General features: G+C 39.2%; 1 protein-coding gene across 5 annotated transcripts in view; it reads left to right on the top strand.

The window, feature by feature from the left end:
* CFAP54 (cilia and flagella associated protein 54) overlaps positions 1–21,039 on the top strand; it is a 226,279-nt gene that overhangs the window by 15,824 nt on the left and 189,416 nt on the right. For 4 of the 5 annotated variants that reach the window (XM_054696113.1, XM_054696111.1, XM_054696114.1 and 1 more), the window contains exons 5-13: positions 4,558–4,616; positions 10,285–10,428; positions 12,151–12,264; positions 12,391–12,492; positions 14,614–14,812; positions 17,531–17,712; positions 17,796–17,961; positions 18,847–18,932; positions 20,361–20,495. In XM_054696113.1, the coding sequence (XP_054552088.1) occupies positions 4,558–4,616; positions 10,285–10,428; positions 12,151–12,264; positions 12,391–12,492; positions 14,614–14,812; positions 17,531–17,712; positions 17,796–17,961; positions 18,847–18,932; positions 20,361–20,495 (1,187 nt within the window). The remainder of the gene's footprint in view (positions 1–4,557; positions 4,617–10,284; positions 10,429–12,150; positions 12,265–12,390; positions 12,493–14,613; positions 14,813–17,530; positions 17,713–17,795; positions 17,962–18,846; positions 18,933–20,360; positions 20,496–21,039) is intronic. The other variant, XM_054696112.1, reaches the window with a different exon arrangement.

Genomic DNA, 21,039 nt, shown 5'->3' with positions numbered 1-21,039 from the left:
ACATACACACAACAGATATGTAACATGAATCTCAGCTATGTAGCAGAAGGTAGCATTTGTTACTAGGTATTTTGAAGTTAGGAATTTGCAATGCGAGTCCTCTACCATAGCCTCTGAACAACATATTTCTTTAAACATATTTCTTTAAACATATTTCTTTAAACAACAACATATTTCTTTAAAGATTTATTTTATTTATTTATGCATATAAGAGCTGGGGTGTAGGCCAGAGGTGCAGGGGGTGAGAGGATTCCCTGGAGACAGAGCTAGGAACAGAACAGGCAGATCTACTGAAATACACTGCTGAGGGGAGCAGCGGGTGAGACAGGAGAGGTCTGCTACATCATGTGGGTCACCTCCCCGCCTGGGGATCAAACTTGTGCTGCAGCGGCCGGTGATAGGTTGTTAGCGCTGAGACTTTAACCCCTGTGCCACCAAGGAGACCCACAACATATTCTTGAAAGTAAAATAATGACAGTGTGTTCTCTGTGCATAAGACCAGGGCAAAATAACTTGAAAGAAAACATTAATTTTCCTCTATCCATGGCAACTGAAATTACATTACCTACCCTTTTCCTTCCTCACCTTCCCCAAGTAATTTTTTGACATTTTGATTAAAATTAGACCTTGCATTTGCTAGATGAGGTTGACTTTGGGAAAAATTTTTTTTAGTCCAGTGATTCTTATATCTTTTCTGCCCAGTTTTTTTCAAGAGGATCTCCCATTTTCTAAAGATAAGATGCCAATGCCATCTCTGGAAACTGCTCATACATCTTGGCAGGGATGGAGCAGGAGCAAAGATTCTGTGTTCAAGTGGGACTGGCAGGCCCTGTGGATGGGCCTTGCTGTGTGATGGAAATGATGCAACATGACTCCCGTCTGCAGTCATTATAAGACTCTACACAAAAACATGTGATCACCCACTTTTTGAAAGTTACTATTACGCCACTTTACTTTTATGAAAGACCTACGTTAGTACCTGTTTTGGCATCTATAGCCTGTTGTACTATGTGTAGAGAAATAAGAAATCTGATGATTTTTGCTTTTAGGACAAAAGGTGAAAAAGATTAACATTCGGCATCTGTCTTGCATCAGCTACTGTAGAGGAAGCCACACACTGTAACAAGTGCCTTGCCCAGGACTGCCTTATACAGGCTGTGTAGTCATCATATCACTTTTGCTTTTACTAGACTTTATGCTATTTCGGTTTTACATGTCAGTCGATATGATTTGGTAGGTTATTTTTTGGGTCTGAGAATGTTCAGAAATATTTTCCATATAAGTTAACGGGATAATTTCTATTTTACTTTATGCCATTTCAGCTTAGGAAAGTTTTCATAAGAACACACTATTTTGGGGCCTCTCTGGTGGCTCAGGTGTTAAAGACAGTGCTATCAAGCTATCACCAGCCACTGCAGCACAAATTTGCTCCCCTCAGCAGAGTATTTCAGTCAGTCTGCTTGTTCTGTTCCCCTCTCTGTCTCTGGTGAATTCTCTCACCCCCCAACACCTCTGGCCTATACCCCAATTTTTGTATGCATAAATCAATAAATCTTTTTTAAAAAAAAAACACTATTTTGGGGGTTATGAAGATAGGCTGTATTCTTTAAAAAGAACAAAAAAATTAAGCAATTTCTTTATCTTTTACATCCTTTTCATGGTGCATGCTTTCTCTTAGTACATGTAGTATTGTGCCCTAAATTGTATTCTGTTTGCTAAATATTTTTCTGCTCAATATTATGACTTTCAAAATTGTGTGGGGTCCTGGCAATAAATCTAGTTCATTAATTCTGCCTGTTGATTTGTAGCCCAGATATTCATCCCTACTTAGGGATGAGCACCTGGCTTGCCACACCTGCCTAATTGTACACAGTGAATACCCTCACCATATCCTTTTATAGGCTTTGAGAAAATTTTCTGGGATCTGTGCCCAGGGAGTGGATTGCTGTCTTGTGGAACTATACATCCTTAGTTTCACTAGCTACAGCCCCTGTTTTCATTAATTTAGCAAAACTTTATCAAGCACCAGGCATTATTTCTAGGTAGTAGGGACATAGGAGTGGGCAACAGACAAAAAGCATGTTCTCATGGCTACATCCTGTTGTAGGGAGATGATGAATTAAAACTAAATTGTGTGAGTGCCGTGGAGACAAAAAAATAGGTGAGAAGGGCTTAGGGAGAGCAGGGACTCAGCTGGGGCTGGGCTGAATTTTCAATAGGATGTTTGGGGAAGGCCTCATTGAAATAACATTTGAGCAAAGAGCTGAGGGAAATTGTGAAGAGAACCATCTGGGTATTAGGGGAAAGACATTTCAGCTGGAGGATTAGCAAGAGAAAAGATCTTGTTGTTTTAAAACTTCAGGATTTAAGCAATCATTAATAAATTAATCTACAGTCAATTTACCTATTGTACACTTGACCTTTTCAGTCAGAGAGGAACACTTATTCTCTTTACTGTCCATTGATTATTAGGTTTCTTAAGAGAATTAACGACTCTTGGTTCTTTAATAAGTCTAACTGGGTGTTTTAATATTGGATAACATCCTTCTCAACTAACCTGAACCCAACTAACTTCAGCCCTAATGTAGGTGGAACTGTTGCATGATGGCCATATTCACTGGAGTGGAGTTTATTGACTAGTCTGTAAACTGATGTTAGGGATTTGGTTAAAAATGAGACAAAACAAGCTTCCAGAGGTATCCTGAGATTGTAAAGAGTCCATCTGTGTTCCATTCTATACCAACTGCCTTCTCTGTGAGGCTTCTGCACAGGGAATTTGTGAGCCAGGCCAAGATCCTGAACCATCAAAGAAAGGTTCAGTTACAGTCAGAAGGTATGAGGTCTGCAAAGGTCAAAGGCACATTTGTGAAATACAGAGGCCACTTGTCATTCTCGAGGCAGTCTCGTGAGCTTCTCAAAGTTACTGGTTCTGCTGCTGCTGTGTGCTCACAGCCCCTGGCAGACACCTCAGTCACATGTGTTGTGGCTTAGCATGTGCTTCTGTTTCCTGTGCATGCCCTTACTTAATGACTTTTTATTTTTTTAAACAAAGAAACACTGTTATTTAGTTTCAGTTTTAAAGATTAAGAGCAGAGTTCAACAAAATCAAGTTGAGATAAGTAGGCTGGACTTGAGCAGTTACTAGCCAAATGGGTCTTTCCTGGAGGGTCTTTTTGAATGGACACAAACTTCATGTCAGTCACACTGAGTCTGCTGCGTCCTGTGTTCAGGACCTGTGATTCTCTATGAAGTTGCTGATGCTCTCAGTGTTCAAGATTCCATTTGATCTTTTCATGTCACTGATTTATGTAATTAATGTTTATAATGCTCACACATGTGAATAAATAAAGTGATGTGTGCCTTGGAGCAGATGCTATTTTCTCAGTAGCTTGTAAACTTTAACCATGAACATGGGGTTATAATTGCTGAATTTTGAAGGTTATGAGTTTTAGATCAGCTATTTTATAGAAAGTATTTAGACTAGTTGTCATTATAATTACATGGCTTTGAAAGCATGTTACTATTGCTATTTTTTTTTTAATAGCATGATCATGTCCTCTGTCTATAGAGGATGTACGTTGATGCTGTTTGCTACCCCTCCCCTGCAAATCTGCCATCTGCCTTCATCCCTATTTAATTAATGACCTAACCAGGGCCTCCCCCGGTTGGCGCAGCGGGTTGAGCGATGCGCTATGAAACCATCCGCAGCCTCTACAGCGCAGGTTTGATCCCGGCTGGCCAGGGAGATACCCACATGGTGTGGCAGACCTCTCCTGCCTCACCTGCTGCTCCCCTCAGCAGTGTCTTCAGTCTTCCTGCCTGTTCTGCTCGCCACTCTGTCTCTGGTGAATCCTCTCACCCTCCCACACCTCTGGACTGTACCCCAGTTCTTGTATAAATAAAAATAAATCTAAAAAAAAATATTTAAAAAAAATAAATGACCTGACCGAAAAATCATTCCCATTGATCTTAAGCAGATTTGCAAATGCTGTTTTGCATTTAGGGTGCTCATAGGACATACCTTAATAATGTGATAAATATTATATGAGAAAGCAAATGAATACGATGCAAGCTATTTTACATTATGATTTTAAAATTATCATGAGTTTCTTTGTTGAATATTGCACCAGGCTGATTAAATATGTATTTGAATCTTATTTGGAGATAAATCTTTAGTTTTTCAGCTGTAAGGAAATCATGGGAACAATAAAATTATATATGAATTAATAAAACCATAGAGTATGTAAATTATGCTATTAATATTCTTTTGTTCAATATATTTCAAAACTTGAACTGTCTTTAAAAATAACACTGAAAGATTTCTGTGTCAACATTTAAAAAATATGATCAGATTAGTTCTTTTAATATTTTGTCTATAAATTGCCCCCCAAATTATGATGGATATAACCTCTATCAGATTTTTCTAAACTTCCCTAGACTTCATGAGGCTTTCACATGAGATCATAAGTACCTACAGACTTTAACTGAAGAAATCAGAATCTAAACATTTCCATCATTTGACTGTAAACATAATAACAATCTTTTTTTTCCATCTAGGTACCATTTACATTTATACCATTTGCAGAAAATTGATGGTCATAGGCCAGGCTTCTAAGGTATGAAACGTATTGAAACATCTTCCTCTGTGTTTTCTGTTTTTCTTAAGGCTTTTGTTAGCACTGAATGAATGCTAAGCATAGAATATTTAGTGAATTACAGCCAAACAGTGAATAGTTTTACTGTTTTTTAGTTTTACTTTAAAATGATCATATGGGAACGTGCAGACAATAAAGATCAGTTGACCCTTAAACCCTGGGGTGGTTAGGGGCACCCGCTCCCCAGTGGAAAGTCTGAGTGTAACTTTTAACTCCCCCACAACTTTATTAACAGGCTGCTGTTGACGGGAAACCTGACTAATAACATAAGCAATTGATGAGCACACATTTTGTAGGTTATATGTATTCTATGCTGCATTTTTACAAACGCATTCTGCAGGGAAGAAAATGTTCATTTGCAGCACTGTGCTGTATTTATCAATAACCACAGCCTGTATTTTCTGTTGACACGAAAACCTGTCAATAGGGCCTCCTTGGTGGCATAGGCAGTTGAGCACAGCTCTGAGAAGCTGTCTGCAGCCTTGGCAGTGCCGTTTTGATCCCCACTGGCCTAGGAGCAACCCACATGGTGAGGAGACCTCTCCTATCTTGCCTGCTGCTCCCCTCAACAGTGTGTTTCGTCAGTCTGCTTGTTCTGTTCCCCGCTCTGTCTCTGGTGAGTCCTCTCACCCTCCCACGCATCTGGCCTGTACCCCAGTTCTTGCATAAACAAAAAAAAAAAAAATAAAAAAAAAAGAAAACCTGTCAATGGAGTGGACCTGTAGTTCACATGTGTTAGAGAGAAAAGAAAGGGAACTCCAAGAGTGGCGAGGTGTTCTCCAGAGTCCCTGGGTCTCTCAGATTCATCCTAACTTGTTGGTTTATTACTGAACAGACACCTGGTCACTTCTTTGCTAGGTAGGATGGCCAGTCACCCTGGCTTGGGCACTACAGCCCTAGTTCGTGCCTTTTGTCCTGGAGTAATCATGAATAGTGCCTGCTTTCACTCTTTTTTTTTTTTTTTTAAGACTTATTTATTTATGCATATAAGAACTAGGGTACAGGCCAGAGGTGCGGGGGTTAAGAGGATTCACCAGAGACAGAGTGGGGAGCAGAACAGGCGGATCTACTGAAATACATTGCTGAGGGGAGCAGCAGGTGAGACAGGAGAGGTCTGCTGTGCTATGTGGGCTGGGGCTTGAACTTATGCTGCAGTGGCTGCTGATAGTTTCATAGTGATGAGACTTAACCCCTTGAGCCACCAGGGAGGCCCCCTGCTTTCACTCTTAAGAGTATCCTGGTTTAAATGACAACCTCTTACCTGATTTAAGTCATGCCAAGGAACTTATGCTTCAATTTGCTTGAAGAACTTGGGTGCTCCTTCTGGCCTCCACATTAGCTGGGTGAAACTCTGTCTTGATCATGAGCTGAGGGGTAGGGACTTAATTTGAAGCTCAGTGCTATCTGGTGGCAGTGGTTGACTCTTCTATTGATGTGCCTACAGTGTTGGTGGCACCTTTATCTAGGAGGCAAGTTTCCCTGTCTTCATTGTCCATTCATTGGAATGCAGGCCAAGAAGGGTGGGTATACTCCCACTGAGACAGGCTTTAGCTGTTACTGGCATCTGAGACATTGTGACTTTATTCTTCCTTGTCGCAGGCAAAAGCTTACCCTGAATATTTTAACACTCCAGACAGGTACTTTTTTTTCCCTTTAAGTCTTATTTCCTCACACATGCCAGGTATCTAAAAAGCTGACAACCTGTAAACAGTGAAAATGGGAGCAAAGATATTTGCATGCTCCCATGGATAACATTAATTATGTTCTTCCTCTGTGTGATTCCTCAGCTTTACAAACTTGATTACTGACAATGCCTCAAACAAGCTCTGTGCCAGATCTTTGAGTGTGAATTAAAATGAGGGGAGATAGTTCCATGGAGAATGTAAATTTGGCTGCAGTCTCCTCCTACAGTTCTATATTCAGTTAGAGATTTCTTAAAGAGAAGTTCCATGTCCCTGTTGCGCTTGCTGGAGCCATAAATACTGCTTCACAGAATCATCATAATTTGTTCTGCTTGCACCTTGTAGATACAAGCTTCAAAGTTTCAAAGGGAAGGGATATCTACACTAACAGTTAATTGTTACTGTTCATACTTGTTAATGCTGCAAGATTTTAATTTAATGTGGTAGTCATCCTAAAACAACTTTTTATTAACGCCCTTTGTAAGACATTAATTCTCCTCCTCATAGGACTTGAGTTTCTCTTTGATAAAATAAGGGGGGGGGAGGTGTGAAGGGTAATAAGGTGGGGTAAAATGAGGGGAGTGAGGGATGCCAGATTTGTGGGGTGGTCCGTGGCTGTATAGTTGGCACTTGAAGATCAGGGTGAAATTCTTTCAGTTTGTTCAATAGAATAAGTTTTAAAGAAATGAATAATTTTCACTGATTAATTGATCTTGAGTTGAGGGTAAGTGAACTTTACAGATCCATTTAATGGGGACAAGTCCCTGGAGGATCTGCATGTCTTAAGTCCTCCTGGGTCTGAGCAATCCTGATTCTGAACTATTTTAGCATTCCAGTCTGTTAGAACATAAGGCAGATGCTGAAATAGATGTGGAATCCTTGCATTTTTCTTGGTGTCGCCCCCAAGTCATGTAAACTATGGCTACCATGAGTTACTGTTATTGAATACCTACTATGTGTTAGGAACTGTGTGAACGGCTTTGCATGCAGAATAATACTCCTGATTGTCTTGGGAGAGGGCCACCATCATCATCCTCATCACTTGTTAAATGAATGCCTACCATGTATCCATTACGTGTCCAAGCATTTGCATATATTATCTCATTTACTCCTCACACCCCCACTTTGAGAAAAGTGCTATTATTGCCTTCATCTCATAGGTCATGAAACTGGGGCTCAGCAGGGTAAATTTGCTCAAAGTCATACATCTAGTTAGGGATTGTAGCTGAAGTCAGAGCCAAGGCTTTACATTGTCCCTCAGCACTGTTAGAACAATACATGTGCATTAACTGACTTTGATCCCATCACAATCCATTCTACTTTGGCTCATCAACTCAAAAGGAGGAGCGGTGTGGGAGTGGTTAATATTTTTTGACGTAACGTCTTCCTAAAGACATGAAACTGGCCAGGGTCTCTTCCTAACATGATAAATCCTTATTTTCAAGTTGAGTCAGGTCATCCCCATAAAGACCGACTTATGAAACCTGTTTCCCTAAATAAATGACAACTCTGCTTTCATATATGGTATCACATATAGCTCCTTCTGAGGCATTTGCAACTGTTGGACAGTACACAGCAAACATTAAAGAATACAGTAGAATCAGTTCATTCTAAGAAACTAGAGACTTCTGTTTCTTTTAACTATAAAACTGAAATTGTTTGGTAGTTTGTGGTGTGAATATTTTTTATCCTGTTATTCCTGCCATTATATAACTGCCTATCCAAATTTTGAGCTGTTTCTACTGGGCACTTGAATCCAAGGGTATGAGCTGATATAAATGATGCAACAGTGCCATCCTGTGGCTGCATTGATTAATGGTGCATGGTTTTCCTACTCAAATCCTCTACTGTAATCCTGTTGGGTTCCTATTTTTTATTTTTTTAAACACTTATTTATTTATTTATACAAGCACTGGGTACAGTCAGAAGCGCAGAAGGGTGAGAGAATTCACCAGAGCCAGAGCGGGGAACAGAACAGGCAGATGGACTGAAATACACTGCTGAGGGAAGCAGGGGGTGCGGCCAGAGAGGTCTGCGTGCCATGTGGGACCCTCATGGCAGCTGGGGATCCAACCGGCGCTGCAGAGGCTGCTGGCAGCTTCGCAGCCCAGTGCTCAACCGCTGTGCCACCAGGGGAGGCCCTGGGTTCCTATTTTGAACGGGAACTTTTAATGGTCACCCAGTCAGTCAACAAATATTTCTTGCATATCAGCTAAATACCAGATAAAATTTAGGGGCTGGGGCATAGTGATGAGGCTTGTGTTCTGTCATAGGCAGTGGGAGCCATTGAAGTATTTTATCCACAAGAGTGATAGTTGTACTAAAGTTTGCATTTGCAATTGAAAATTCTGGTAGTGGTAAGGAGAATGTATAAGGAAGGGGATATATGAGAAGGGAGATGTGAGACCAAAGAGAGGGAGACGTGAGGACACAGTCCAGGGGAAACATATGAGGACCTGCTTGGTTAAGGCTGACATTTCCATGGATAGAATTTAGAATTTGCTAGTCTGAGAGATTAAACTCACAGATTCTTATCTTCATCCCAGTAATGTTGCTTATATTAATGTGTGGAGCATGGACTAGATTTCTTCCTATATTAAATCAAATGAAAGGCAACATAATCTAATTACCCTTTGAACTCTTGGGATATTTTTGAAAAAAGGAAAAAAATCAAAACAGTTAACTGCCAGATACATACCGTCAGTGTTTCCCTGTACAGATGTCCCTCATTTTCCAGAAGTTCATGTTATGTTATTTAGGCATACATTTTGGCTAACTGCAAGCAGTCCAAAGAGGCATTTTTCCTTTATGATAAAAGACAGAAAGTGAAAATAGTTTCAGCGTTTGTTTTGCAGCAGCCATTCTAGAGCAGCAGGGACCTTGAGTGGGAGAGTGGCACCACCAAGCTCTCTCTCAGGCGGGCACTTTATATAGTGTATTTATTAAGTCATTCTCACATTTACTACATATTATTGTTATTTTAGGTTCTATGTATTATTTGCTATAGTTTCATATGTTATTTTTTGGTTATTATTTTTGTAGGTTAAATTTTCTCCATTTTTTTCCACATAAATTAATGGAATAGTTGCTTCTTTGTTCGATACAATTTCAGCTTAGGAAAAGTTTCATCGAAATGCTTTACTTTCTGATAACAGGGGAAACCCTTATAGGTTTTGTGAGAATGTGTCATTAAAGAATTATCCATGGATGTGTGGGGATAGTCATTTGGCTGAATAGGATACAAGGTTCTTATATAGATTCCTACAGACAGGCCAATAGCCATGGGAATCCTTTCCCCACCATTTTGTTTGAAGATATTCCTTGGGGATCATTACACTGGTAAGGGGAGTACTTTATGCTGTGCTTACAAGGTGCCAAAGCCACCCTAGAACTCCACACACATTCTCTTTCTCTATAACAGCTCTGCAAAATATCTCTTTACAACTTTACAATTGAGGTCTAGAGTTGTAAAATGACACAATTGCTAGGTGAAAAATTGGTTCTGAAACCTAGGTCTACTTGATACTAATTCTTGGGCAATTCTATGAAGCATCACAAACCGAGACCGTAAGCTTCTTCCATTTCCTCCCCCCTCCTATATTAGTTTATTTTCAGAATGATACACTGGTTCCACACAGCTAATAACAACTGGTTTTTGGAGTTAGCACCTAAGTTTATGTTGGCACTTCATAAATGAGGTGATCCCAGTTCGTAGGATTTTGGGAGCTAAGAAAGAAGAGATTTTACAATGGCTACCTTGAGATTTTGAGCTCTCAGAATGATTCTTTTGCTTTTTAAGTACTTATTTTTTTTCTTGATTTATTATTTACTGTATTTTTTGTTTGTCAGCAACTAGCACTCACAACTTATACCTTGGCAATATTAGATCAAATCATGTTTATTAAGTTAAAATGAAAATAAATGGGATTCTATCCTTTCTTCCTCAGGCCTTAGAATATCTCCTGTGGGCCAGTACTTGTATGGAATCTTCTGTTCCACTTCTGTCCACCAGGTACCTGACATGGAGAGCTACTCTTTACACTGCTGTCTGCCAGTGCTACTATGACTGCCAAGCAGGTATTTTTGGAGAGGTATGCTATGTTTTAATTCTGAGGATTCCAGTCTTTTAAAGTACAACATATTCAGCATTCTTTAGAGGCCTGGCAAGAAAAACAGTCACCCCCCCACCCCCGACACACACTTATACCCACCCACCTATACAACCAACTCAAGCGATTACAATAAAGCAAAGACTAAAGTCCCAGGATTTATTTGCTGAAATGTGCTGGCTTCTCTGTTCTGTTTGCTCTTGTGCTTGAAATTCTGCCCCTTCTTTTGTGCTCTATTCATTTCCATCTACTTCGCTCCTTTTCTGGATAAGATTTCTGATATCTTTCCTTTCTCTTTTTTATTATTCCATGCAAACCACTTTTCTTCCCTGTTTATTTCTGTAGTGTATACCACAGACCAGCCACTTGTCTCGCTTTTCTCTGCCTCCACCTGCCATTTATTTAATTTACACACTCTTACTTAATGTTCTTGAATAATTAACCTAACTAATTGGGTATTTAATTGGTTTCTACAGTATCTTTATGTAAATGAAAAAAGTCACCCTCTCTACAGTACATGGTACTTTGCTTGTTAGTAGACAGAACTTTGGTGAAAATTAAAAACAGGGGCCCTCTTCCTCTGGGCCAATACGTTCTCGCTACGTGAGTAGCATGTGGGCTGGTTTTCAGCCCTCAGCTAACCTGTTGGCTAGAGTCTCCTGCAGGACAGAGTCTTCGTAGCTATGTAAATCCTTTGCAACTATAATTAAATCTTCTTAGCCTTTAATGAATCCTTTAATTTAGGTTTTCCTGCCTGAACCAGTTCTGATGGGCTGGATGATAGTGACCCTTAGGTAGGGGAATAGCCTAGTAGGGCCCTCATGGGATCCTTTCTTTAGTTAGGATATTTTCTAGAAACTGCGTTATGTATATATAGTTAATGTCAATGTGCTAGTGGTGCCATATTAATATTATCAAGAAATGGAAATTTTACATAGTTTTGATTCCTATTGGAATTATTATTGGAACAATAATATATGATACATATCATTATAAATATGATATAGTTATATATATATAGATATATCTATATCTATATATGTGTGTGTGTGTGTGTTACTGTTGTGGTCTAGAAGATTTTCCATGTAATTATAAATGAGATATTTCTAAGAACTGATAAATGAAATGAGTTGAACTCTTCTTATTATCTCTAGAGAATTATCATGATAATAATGGTGATCTGATGAAATAAAAGCAAGACTGCCTCTTTCCTTTTCTCAGATATTAATAAATAGTTCCTATATACTAAGTATTGGAGATACAACCATGAATAAGAACCTTTAGGGACCTCACAACTTAGTGATAATGTGAGCTTTTTAGAAAGTTTAGGATTGGAGAAGAAGACACCTTAGGAGGGGTGTGTGTGTGTGTGTGTGTGTGTGTGTGTGTGTATGTGCAGTGCCAGAGATGTGATCATTTACAGGAAGCTACTGTTCAACCCAGAATTCAACTTGCCTTACTTTTAACATTTCCTAATTCATAGCACATCTGACAGCTTATTAATTTTAGATCTACAGAATTTAACAGCACTTATAGGAAATGATAGATGACATAGCTTCTGTGTTATAAGGAGACAATATCAGCCTACAGTTTAATTCACCAATTAAATCAAATGTCTGAGAGAATAAAGCCTTCTGTCTCAATACATTTTTAATCACTATGTTCTTACTTATTATGGTTTAAATTTATTTTGATCACATATAGGCATTTGCTCGGCGTGCTTTAGCTAAAATTGATGAGTTAAGGCAACTGGAATTAATGAGTTCCTCACAATCACGTGAAGACAACAGAAGCTATTATAGAGAGGCTACAATAAAGGTATAAAAATTTCATAAAATAACAGAAAATGACTGTACTCTACAGTTGATTAAATACTTCACACTAGTGCTCAAGCAGTGCACATTGTTGTTGCTTCATATATAATTTTTCTTTTTTTTGAGGCAGATGGCAGTGATGATCTTCAAAAGAGGAGTATTTGAGTCTAGAAGAAGAAACAAAGCTTTCTTTAGACCAAAAATAAGAGTCAACATAAGGGAAGCACAAACTGTAAGTCTAAGATTGCCTTCTTGATTCACTCAAGAGTCATTCTTTGCAATGTATTTGTCTTATACCTCCGTAACTATTAGGACTTGTTGCTAGTTATTAATGCGTGCACCGATAGCAGATCAAAGCAGAGTGGCTGGGAATTCACCAGGATTCTGATAGTCACTTGTTCATTAATATACAGCTGGTCAACTCTTCTTTAGAACAATGAGACCAGTTAGCTATTTATTCTACAAAGTATTGCTTCAAATTTGGGTTTCAGGACTTTTTGTACTAGAATCTCCTGCAGTGCTTATTAAAAATACCTCACCCAGTTGCACTGAATCTCTGGAGGTTTTGTCTGTGAATCTTAAAAGTGCTCTGGGAGATTCTTAGGCAACCAAAGTTTGAATATCAGTCCCTTAAAGTTGTAATTATAATTAGGGTACCACAACACATATGGATGATGCTGCTCTAATAAAAAGATAGTTAATAACAACCCTCCTGGTAACCACAAAACAAAACCCAGTATAGAAACACATTGGAGAAGAAATGAAGAAACTGAGAGAATCACCAAGGAAAGTCACCCATGTAGAAAGGCAGATAGAAACACATGGAAAAAGAAATAACATAAAGACCAAACAACCAAAAAACAAAAGAAAGAATGGCAATAAATAAGTCTCATATACCACAAATCACCTTAAACAGAAATTGTTTTAACTCACTAATTAAAAGACTCAAACTATCAGTTGGATAAAAGAGCATGACCCAGAAATATTATGCATATGAGAAACCCATCCTAGAGCTACATACAAACATAGACTCAAAGTGAGAGATTGGAGAAAGTATTTCAAATCAATAGCACCTGAGAAAAAAGAAAAAACTGCTTTTCTTATATCTGATAAATAAGACTAATTAGGGAGAAAGATGGGCATTACATAATGATCAAGGGGATAATTTACCAAGAAGATATAATTGTCATTAATATCTATGTACCCAACACAAGTGCACCAAAACAAAGCAGCTATTAAAAGAACTAAAGAAACACTTTGACAATAGTACAATTATAATAGGAGATCTCAATATACCACAAACTGCAAGAGATAGGTCATCCAGACATAAAGCAAACAAGGAAATAGTTGCCTCAAATGAAGCTATGATCAGATAGAATTAATGCATCTACAGAGGCTTCCATCCCAAAAGAAATTTTTTTTTAAAGATTATTTTATTTATACAAGAACCGGGGTACAGGCCAGATGTGTGGGAGGGTGAGAGGATTCACCAGAGACAGGTGGGGAACAGAACAGGTAGACTGACGAAATACATTGCTGATGGGAGCAGCGGGCATGACAGGAGAGGTCTACCTCATTATGTGGGACCCTCGCCAGCCGGCCGGGATCGAACCGGCACTGCAGAGGCTGCGGACAGCTTCACAGTGCGACCCTCAACTGCCTGCGCCACCAGGGGAGGCCCGTCCATCCCAAAAGAAATTAATACATATTCTTCTCAAGTGTGCGTGAAGCCTTCTCAAGGATAGATTGTATGCTGGCACACTAAACCTGTCTCAAAAACAGATCAAACTGAATTTGTATCCGTTTTCTGATTACAATGCTATAAATCTAGAAATCAACCCCAACAAGAAACCTGGACAAAAGCCAAACATGTGGAAACTAAATCAAGTATGTCCACTATCACCACCAGATTCCTTTGAAAATGAACCCTCTAGACCCATGCTGGAGTGCAAGGCTAAAAGGCACTGGAGAGTTGGTGGAGGCTGTGTCAGGCAGATACACACCTGGAGGTGTGGAACTGTACTCCCCAAATTAACACACTTGCTCACTTACATAAACCAAAGGCAAATCGATGAAACTTGAAAAAAAGACAGCAATAAACAGTGTTTTAATGCTGCCTTGGAAAGACAAGCATAAAGAAATAGCACAGCTTTTGAAACAGCACCGCATGACTTGAACTTGAATGGAGTCAGGAAGGCCACATCAAAAAAATGAAAACTATAGAAATTCTCATTGATAAGCCAACACCACTCTCTTGCAGCATTAATTAAGCATGTCCTTACTTATCTTTGCCTTATATCAAACACTGTAGAATTTTTAAACAATGGACTGTATATATAATTTTTTATTCCAGTTGCCGTGGCCACGAACCGTCACAGAAAAGTTGTTGGATGAGATGTTTGACAGCACCGCTTCTCGGTTTCTGGCTGTCTTAGAAGCTCTTTCTGATTCAAACAGGCGGACACTGCAAGTTGGACCTGTTGTTATAGATGAAGTAGAAGTTCGTGATGTTATCTCAGAACTGTTTTTGGCAGGAAAAGACCTCTTCATAAGTAAATATGTTGTTGAAATAATATTTTACTATAAATTATTTTACTATTGAATTCAGCAATCTTGATAAATTCAATTGATAATTCATATAATTTATTGATTGCATTTTTTGGGGAGATTTAAAAAAATGTATAAGTCATCTTATCTGTGAATAATGACAATTCTGCTTCTTTCATTTCATTCTTAATCTTTATTTCTTTTCTTTCTTGACCTATTTTCCAAGATAAGCTCTCTAGTAAAACATGGAAGTGGTGATAGACATTTTTGTTCCATTTATTATCTTAAATGGAAACTTTAATATTACACCATTAGGGCCTCCCTGGTGGTGCTAGGGGTTAAGCACTGCGCTATGATGGGATCCGCAGCCTCTGCAGCATGAGTTCCATCCCCAGGGAGCATCCCACATGGCGCAGCAGACCTCTTCTGTCTCACCAGCTGCTCCCCTCAGCAGTGTATTTCAGTCGATCTGCCTGTTCTGTTCCCCACTCTGTATCTGGTGAATCCTCTCCGCCCCCCCCCCGCATTTCTGGCCTGTACTCCAGCTCTTGTATGAACATAAAATAAGTCTTTAAAAAAATATTACACCATTAATTTTGGTATTTTCTTAAAAACTTTTAAACATACCCCTTTTCAGATTAAGGAAGTTTCTTTTATTCTTGTTTTGCCAAGCGTTTTTGTTGTTGTTGTTTGTACATAATTTTTTCTTTTTCTTTTTAATTGAAGTAACATTGGGTTTATAACATTAAATTGGTCTAAGTGACTAGCGTTATAAATCAACAGTGTGTGTAACACATTGTTAACCAAAAATATAGTTTCTGTCCTTCACCAAATTGACCATTTTTACCTGATTTACCCAGTTCCCTTTCTGCTTCACTTCTGGTGACCACTATTTTGTTCTTATGGTCTAAAAGTTTTGTTTTGTTCAATTGTTTTATTTTCTGATCTTCTGCATACAATCATATGGTGTTTGTCTTTGACTTTTTTCACTTAGACTAATACCCTCTAGGTTCAAATGGCAGGATTTCATCTTTTTCTTTTTTTTTTTTTTTTTTAACACTTTTTTTTTTTTTTAATAGAGGGCATGTTTTTATTTATTTATTTATTATATTTGTTTGTTTGTTTTTGTTTATACATGCACTGGGTACAGTCAGAAGCGGGGGAGGGTGAGAGAATTCACCAGAGCCAGAGTGGGGAGCAGAGCAGGCAGAAGGACTGAAGTACACTGCTGAGGGGAGCAGCGGGTGGCAGGAGAGGTCTGCGCGCCATGTGGGATCCTCCTCCGGTGGCCGGGGAGCAGCCGGGGATCGAACCGGCGCCGCAGAGGCCGCGGGCAGCTTCGCAACCCAGCGCTCAACCGCTGCGCCACCGGGGAGGCCCTCATCTTTTTCTTTTTTAATATAGCTGAGTAGTATTCTACTGAGTGTATATTACCATATAAAATGAGAAGGTAATGTACTGAATGGAAGAAGATTTAGCAAATCATACATCTGACATCCAGGAGATAACAAGAATTTATTGAATACATGTATTGCAAATATCTTTTCCCACTTGGTAACTTTCCTTCTTATAACTGTTATCCTTCATCCAAGCCTGAAAATTTACCCCCTCCTATCCTCATACTTTCCTCTGTCTCTCATGAAGATGGATGGGATGCTCCTTTCCTTCCTTCCTTTAGGTCTGTAAGCCTAATCCCTCTGTCTCTTCACCCTGTGTCCTCTCTCAGCTTCCTCCTTGTATTTATTACTCTTGTTATAGTTTGTCTCACTGTTCCACATTCTTTTCTTTCTATTTCTTTTTTTTTTTTTAAAGATTTATTTATTCATGTATACAAGAACTGGGGTATAGGAGAGAGGTGCGGGTGTGCATGTGTGTGTGAGAGGATTCACCAGAGACAGAGCGGGGAACAGAACAGGAGGAATGACCGAAACACACTGCTGTGGGGAGCAGCGGGCGAGACAGGAGAGGTCTGCTGCACCATGTGGGTAGCTCCCTGGCTGGCTGGGGGATCGAACTCCTGCTGCAGAGGCTCCGCTCCGGACAGCTCCATGGTGCGGTGCTTAACCCCTTGCGCCACAGGGAGGCCCCTTTTCTTTCTGTTTCTTCATTGGCAGGCCTCTGTTCCTTGCACCCTGCTGAGGATATCCTGGGCAACCTCTTCAAACATGATGTGGGCCGCTTGTTCAGTGTCACTCTTGCTTTGCTCTGTCCTGTTTGCTTCTGCTGACTGCTCCTTTCTCTCTAAGCACCTCCTTTGCAGCCTCCCCCCATGTCTTTCACATTTTGATCTTCCTGACTGCTCTGTCTTAGGCAGTTGTACGTTGCTCATGACAAGCCCATCATTTTCTATGGATTTATAATGATTCTATGCACTGCATCCTCATTTTAGATCTCTTTCTCAAGCTTTCAATCTGTAATACCTAAGTGACTAGTTAATTTTTGCTAATTTTCTATGCTTGCTTTTCCATGTTCCTTCCTCTGGTAGTCTTCTCTGATTGCCCTCCTACTCCAAACCTGTGTCTGATGCCCTTCCCATTTGTCCCCACCGAACCCTATATTTGCCCACAAAGATTTCTGCTTTGTCCCACCAGAATATAAGCTCTATGAAGGCAGGGATTGTGTTTCTTTCCCCTTGTTTCTCTAGTGTGACAATATCTGATAGATAAAATTTAGTAAATATATCTTTGCATGAATGACATCAACCTCTCTTTTTCATTTTCTAGTGTCGACTACCAGTACAGATGGATTATTTCATTTTCCAAAGACATCTCTTCTGCAACATATCATAAAAGGGGACAATGTTATTTCTATGGATGCTGCTATGAGATTTGTAAAATTAGCTTTTACCCATGAGGAATGGGGTTTATTTGAATCTTCAGCTGGGCATCTTCTTGGATTTCTCCAGGTAATATGGGCAAAACCATTCATTTGTTTTTATCTTGTGTACCTGACATTGAGTTATTAACTTGTGGGATATACTTCTCTTAGAAGCAGGATGATCCAGAGTCCAAGAGAGCAGAGAAGGATTTAATTCTTCTTCTTGCAATAGAACCTCTAATCAACATAAAGAGAAACAAGGGTTTGATCTTTCCTTTGGAAAACTACAAAGAAGGACGGTCATCTCAACATTATCTTAAAAAATATGTGTCCCATAGTGAGTATTTGATTCTTGAAAAATTAAATTTTTTTTTTTATATCTGATACCACTGCATTGGTCAGTTGAGAGAAAGAATGTTTTAGACAGTTGGAGCAGGGGGTGTTAGGCCGAAGACAGGAGTGTGGCTGGTATTTGAAAGAAAGGCAAGGAGCATGCATGGCTTAGTGCTCGGTGGTCGAGGTGGGATTTGAAAATATGGTAGAGATGAGATCAGAGAAATGGCTGGGTGCTAGATCCTGCTAGCTCCCAGGCTTTGTAGGAATAATGGATGTTATTCCAAGGGGTGATTTTGACTAGCTGCTGTCTTATGGGCAAACAAGAGGCCAGCAGGGTAGTTAATCAGAAGCCATTGGTTCACATTGGCTGGGAGGGTCTGATGGGTGCTCTTTTCCCAGCATGCAGAATTTTCCATTCTAGAACATTTTTACTCTTAAAAGTTATTGTCTCTATAGTTGAAAATCTGCAACCTCTGATTTTTAAAACAATGAGAATTATTTAATCCCATGTTTTAAAAATAGTTTTATGGTGTTCTTAGACTTGGCATCCACCACTCAATTGCAGTAAATCATTTGTACCAAGTAATGACACACTTGTTAATTTTAATTTTAATTTCAGCTGCCAGATTTTATATGTGTTCTAATGTTATGAATCTCTTCAATTATATTTTGGACATAGCTGCATGTAGATTATAGACTAAGGGTGATAATTGTCTATTTTAATTAAATTAGAGGCCACTTACATTCATTTTCCTACAGAAATATTTAAAATGTCATATTGACATTTACTTAAGGATCATTTATATCTTTTTCATAGGACTTGTATTTCTGTGCCTTTTCTTGAAATTTTGTAATTTTTTGGTTTAATTTTCCTCTATGAATCAAGATACTTCTATGAAGACCAGTGGATACTCAGAAGATATTTCCTATTTGGCAATGGTCTTGCATACGTGTCTCTGTGACTGTCCCCAGGTGAAATAGCTATTTTGAATAATTTTTAATAGTATCAAAGGAAGCTGTTATGCCCATTTTAAAGCCAGGTTGAAAGTAAAGGAATCACACCTTGCCAAAATTCAATATTTAATCATTAGGATAAGTAATTGAGTTATATCTTGATTTGTAATTTTAAGTCTCTTTTTATTATTGTCTCCACTTTGGGTGCCAAACTGTTCCCTTTTGGAAAATCTCTAGCCATATTTTTAAAATTTTTATATATTTTTTGCATCATTTTTCATTTTTGTACAATGTATGCATTTTCATCTTGGTTACAGTCCCTGTAAAATTCCCACCACCCTTGTTTTGATCCTACTCCCTTTTTCCCTCTCCCCTGCATCCACACCCTGCAGTGTGTCTCTGGTTTATAGCTGCTTGTTGATTTTGATTTTTACTTTATTATAATGTCTTTTTCCTGATCCCTTATTTAGGTTTTCTAAATTCCTGCTATGAGTGAGACCACCTGATATTTTTCTTTTTCTTTCTGGCTTATTTCACTGAGCATGATCCCTTCCAGCTCTATCCATGTTGCTGCAAATGGCATGAGTTTATCTTTTTTGATTGCTGAGTAGTATTCCATTGTGTATATGTACCACATCTTCTTGATCCAGTCATCTATTTTTGGGCACAGGGAAGTGCCTGCCAATCGTGCCATCTTCAAAACAGGGCACCTAGACTAGCCATACTTTTAATAATGAAGGAAATGTGCAGGCGGTTTTAATGAAGAGTTAATATTCTTAATGAAATTCTGTTTTTTGGTCTGTGGGTAAAAAGCCTGGTTATGAGGTAGAGTCACTTGCACACAATGACCAGTATTGAGGCAGAAATAGCCCAGAACCTGAACTCTTAAGTGAGGCTGTTTGAATTTGGACCTTGACTCTTGCTACTTTCATTTTGGGTTTGCTCACCTGTAAAGTGGGGTTGAAAGCTATAGTTCTCATTTCGTTGGGTTCTTATGAGGATTACATGTCTTAGTCCATTTGGGTTGTTATAACAAAATAACCATAGACTGGGTGGCTTAAACAGCAAGCGTTTATTTCTCATAGTTATGGGGCTAAGAAATCCAAGATGATGGCTTCAGGAGACTGGGGGTCTGTTGAGAATCCCTCCCAGTTCACAGATGGCTGTCTACTCATTGTGTCCTCACTTGGGTAAAGAGTGATAGATTCAGGGGTCCCTTCTGTAAGAGCAATGCTCCCATTCATAAGGGCTGCACCCAGTGCCTCCTTACCTTCTATGGGCCCCTCCTAATATGATGACTTTGAGGGTTAGGATTTTAACTTAAAAATTTGAAGACATGCACATTCCTTCTATCAGGCTCTTAGAATGTTGCCTGGCACACATTAATGTTATATATCTATATAGCTCAATGTTCTCATCATTTTACTTTACCATTTTTATTTTCAGAATGTTCTGCCCGATAAAGAAATCACTGTGGACATGGTATCATTCCTATGGCAGAAATGTAAAACAGGAATTCAGCGGATCAGTATATCCAGAAATGATTATGCAAAATTCATCCAGAAACTCAGTACTAACAAAGTATTTCTTTTTGTTTCCTTTCACATTTTTTTGTTATTTTTGATTTCAATTGGGATATGAATTTCAAATCCATCTGCATAAATACAGTTCTTTAAATGTAGTGCTGACTGAGCTTTTTTTTGAAGTGTGGTTCCTGTACTTTGCTACAATACAGTTTTGGGAATTGGGAAGATGTTTCAGGGTTTTTTTTTTTTAAAGATTTATCTATTTATTATTTATACAAGCTCTGGGTACAGACAGAAGCACAGCAGGGTGAGAGAATTCACCAGAGTCAGAGCGGGGAGCACAGCAGGCAGAAGGACCGAAGTACACTGCTGAGGGGAGCAGCGGGCGGCAGGAGAGGTCTGTGTGCCATGTGGGACCCACCTCCGGTGGCCGGGAAGCAGCCGGGGATCGAACCGGCACTGCAGAGGCTGCGGGCAACTTCGCAACCCAGCGCTCAACCGCTGCGCCACCGGGGAGGCCTGATGTTTCAGGTTTTAATGGAGGAATAAATATAATGTATCTAAGGTCATGTGAACTCAGATAAATTCATGAAAAAAGT

Source organism: Talpa occidentalis, unplaced genomic scaffold (genome assembly GCF_014898055.3).
Source record: "Talpa occidentalis isolate TD23 unplaced genomic scaffold, MPIMG_talOcc4v2.1 talOcc4.16, whole genome shotgun sequence".
Classification (NCBI taxonomy): domain Eukaryota; kingdom Metazoa; phylum Chordata; class Mammalia; order Eulipotyphla; family Talpidae; genus Talpa; species Talpa occidentalis.
This window is presented reverse-complemented; position numbering and strand designations above follow the sequence as displayed.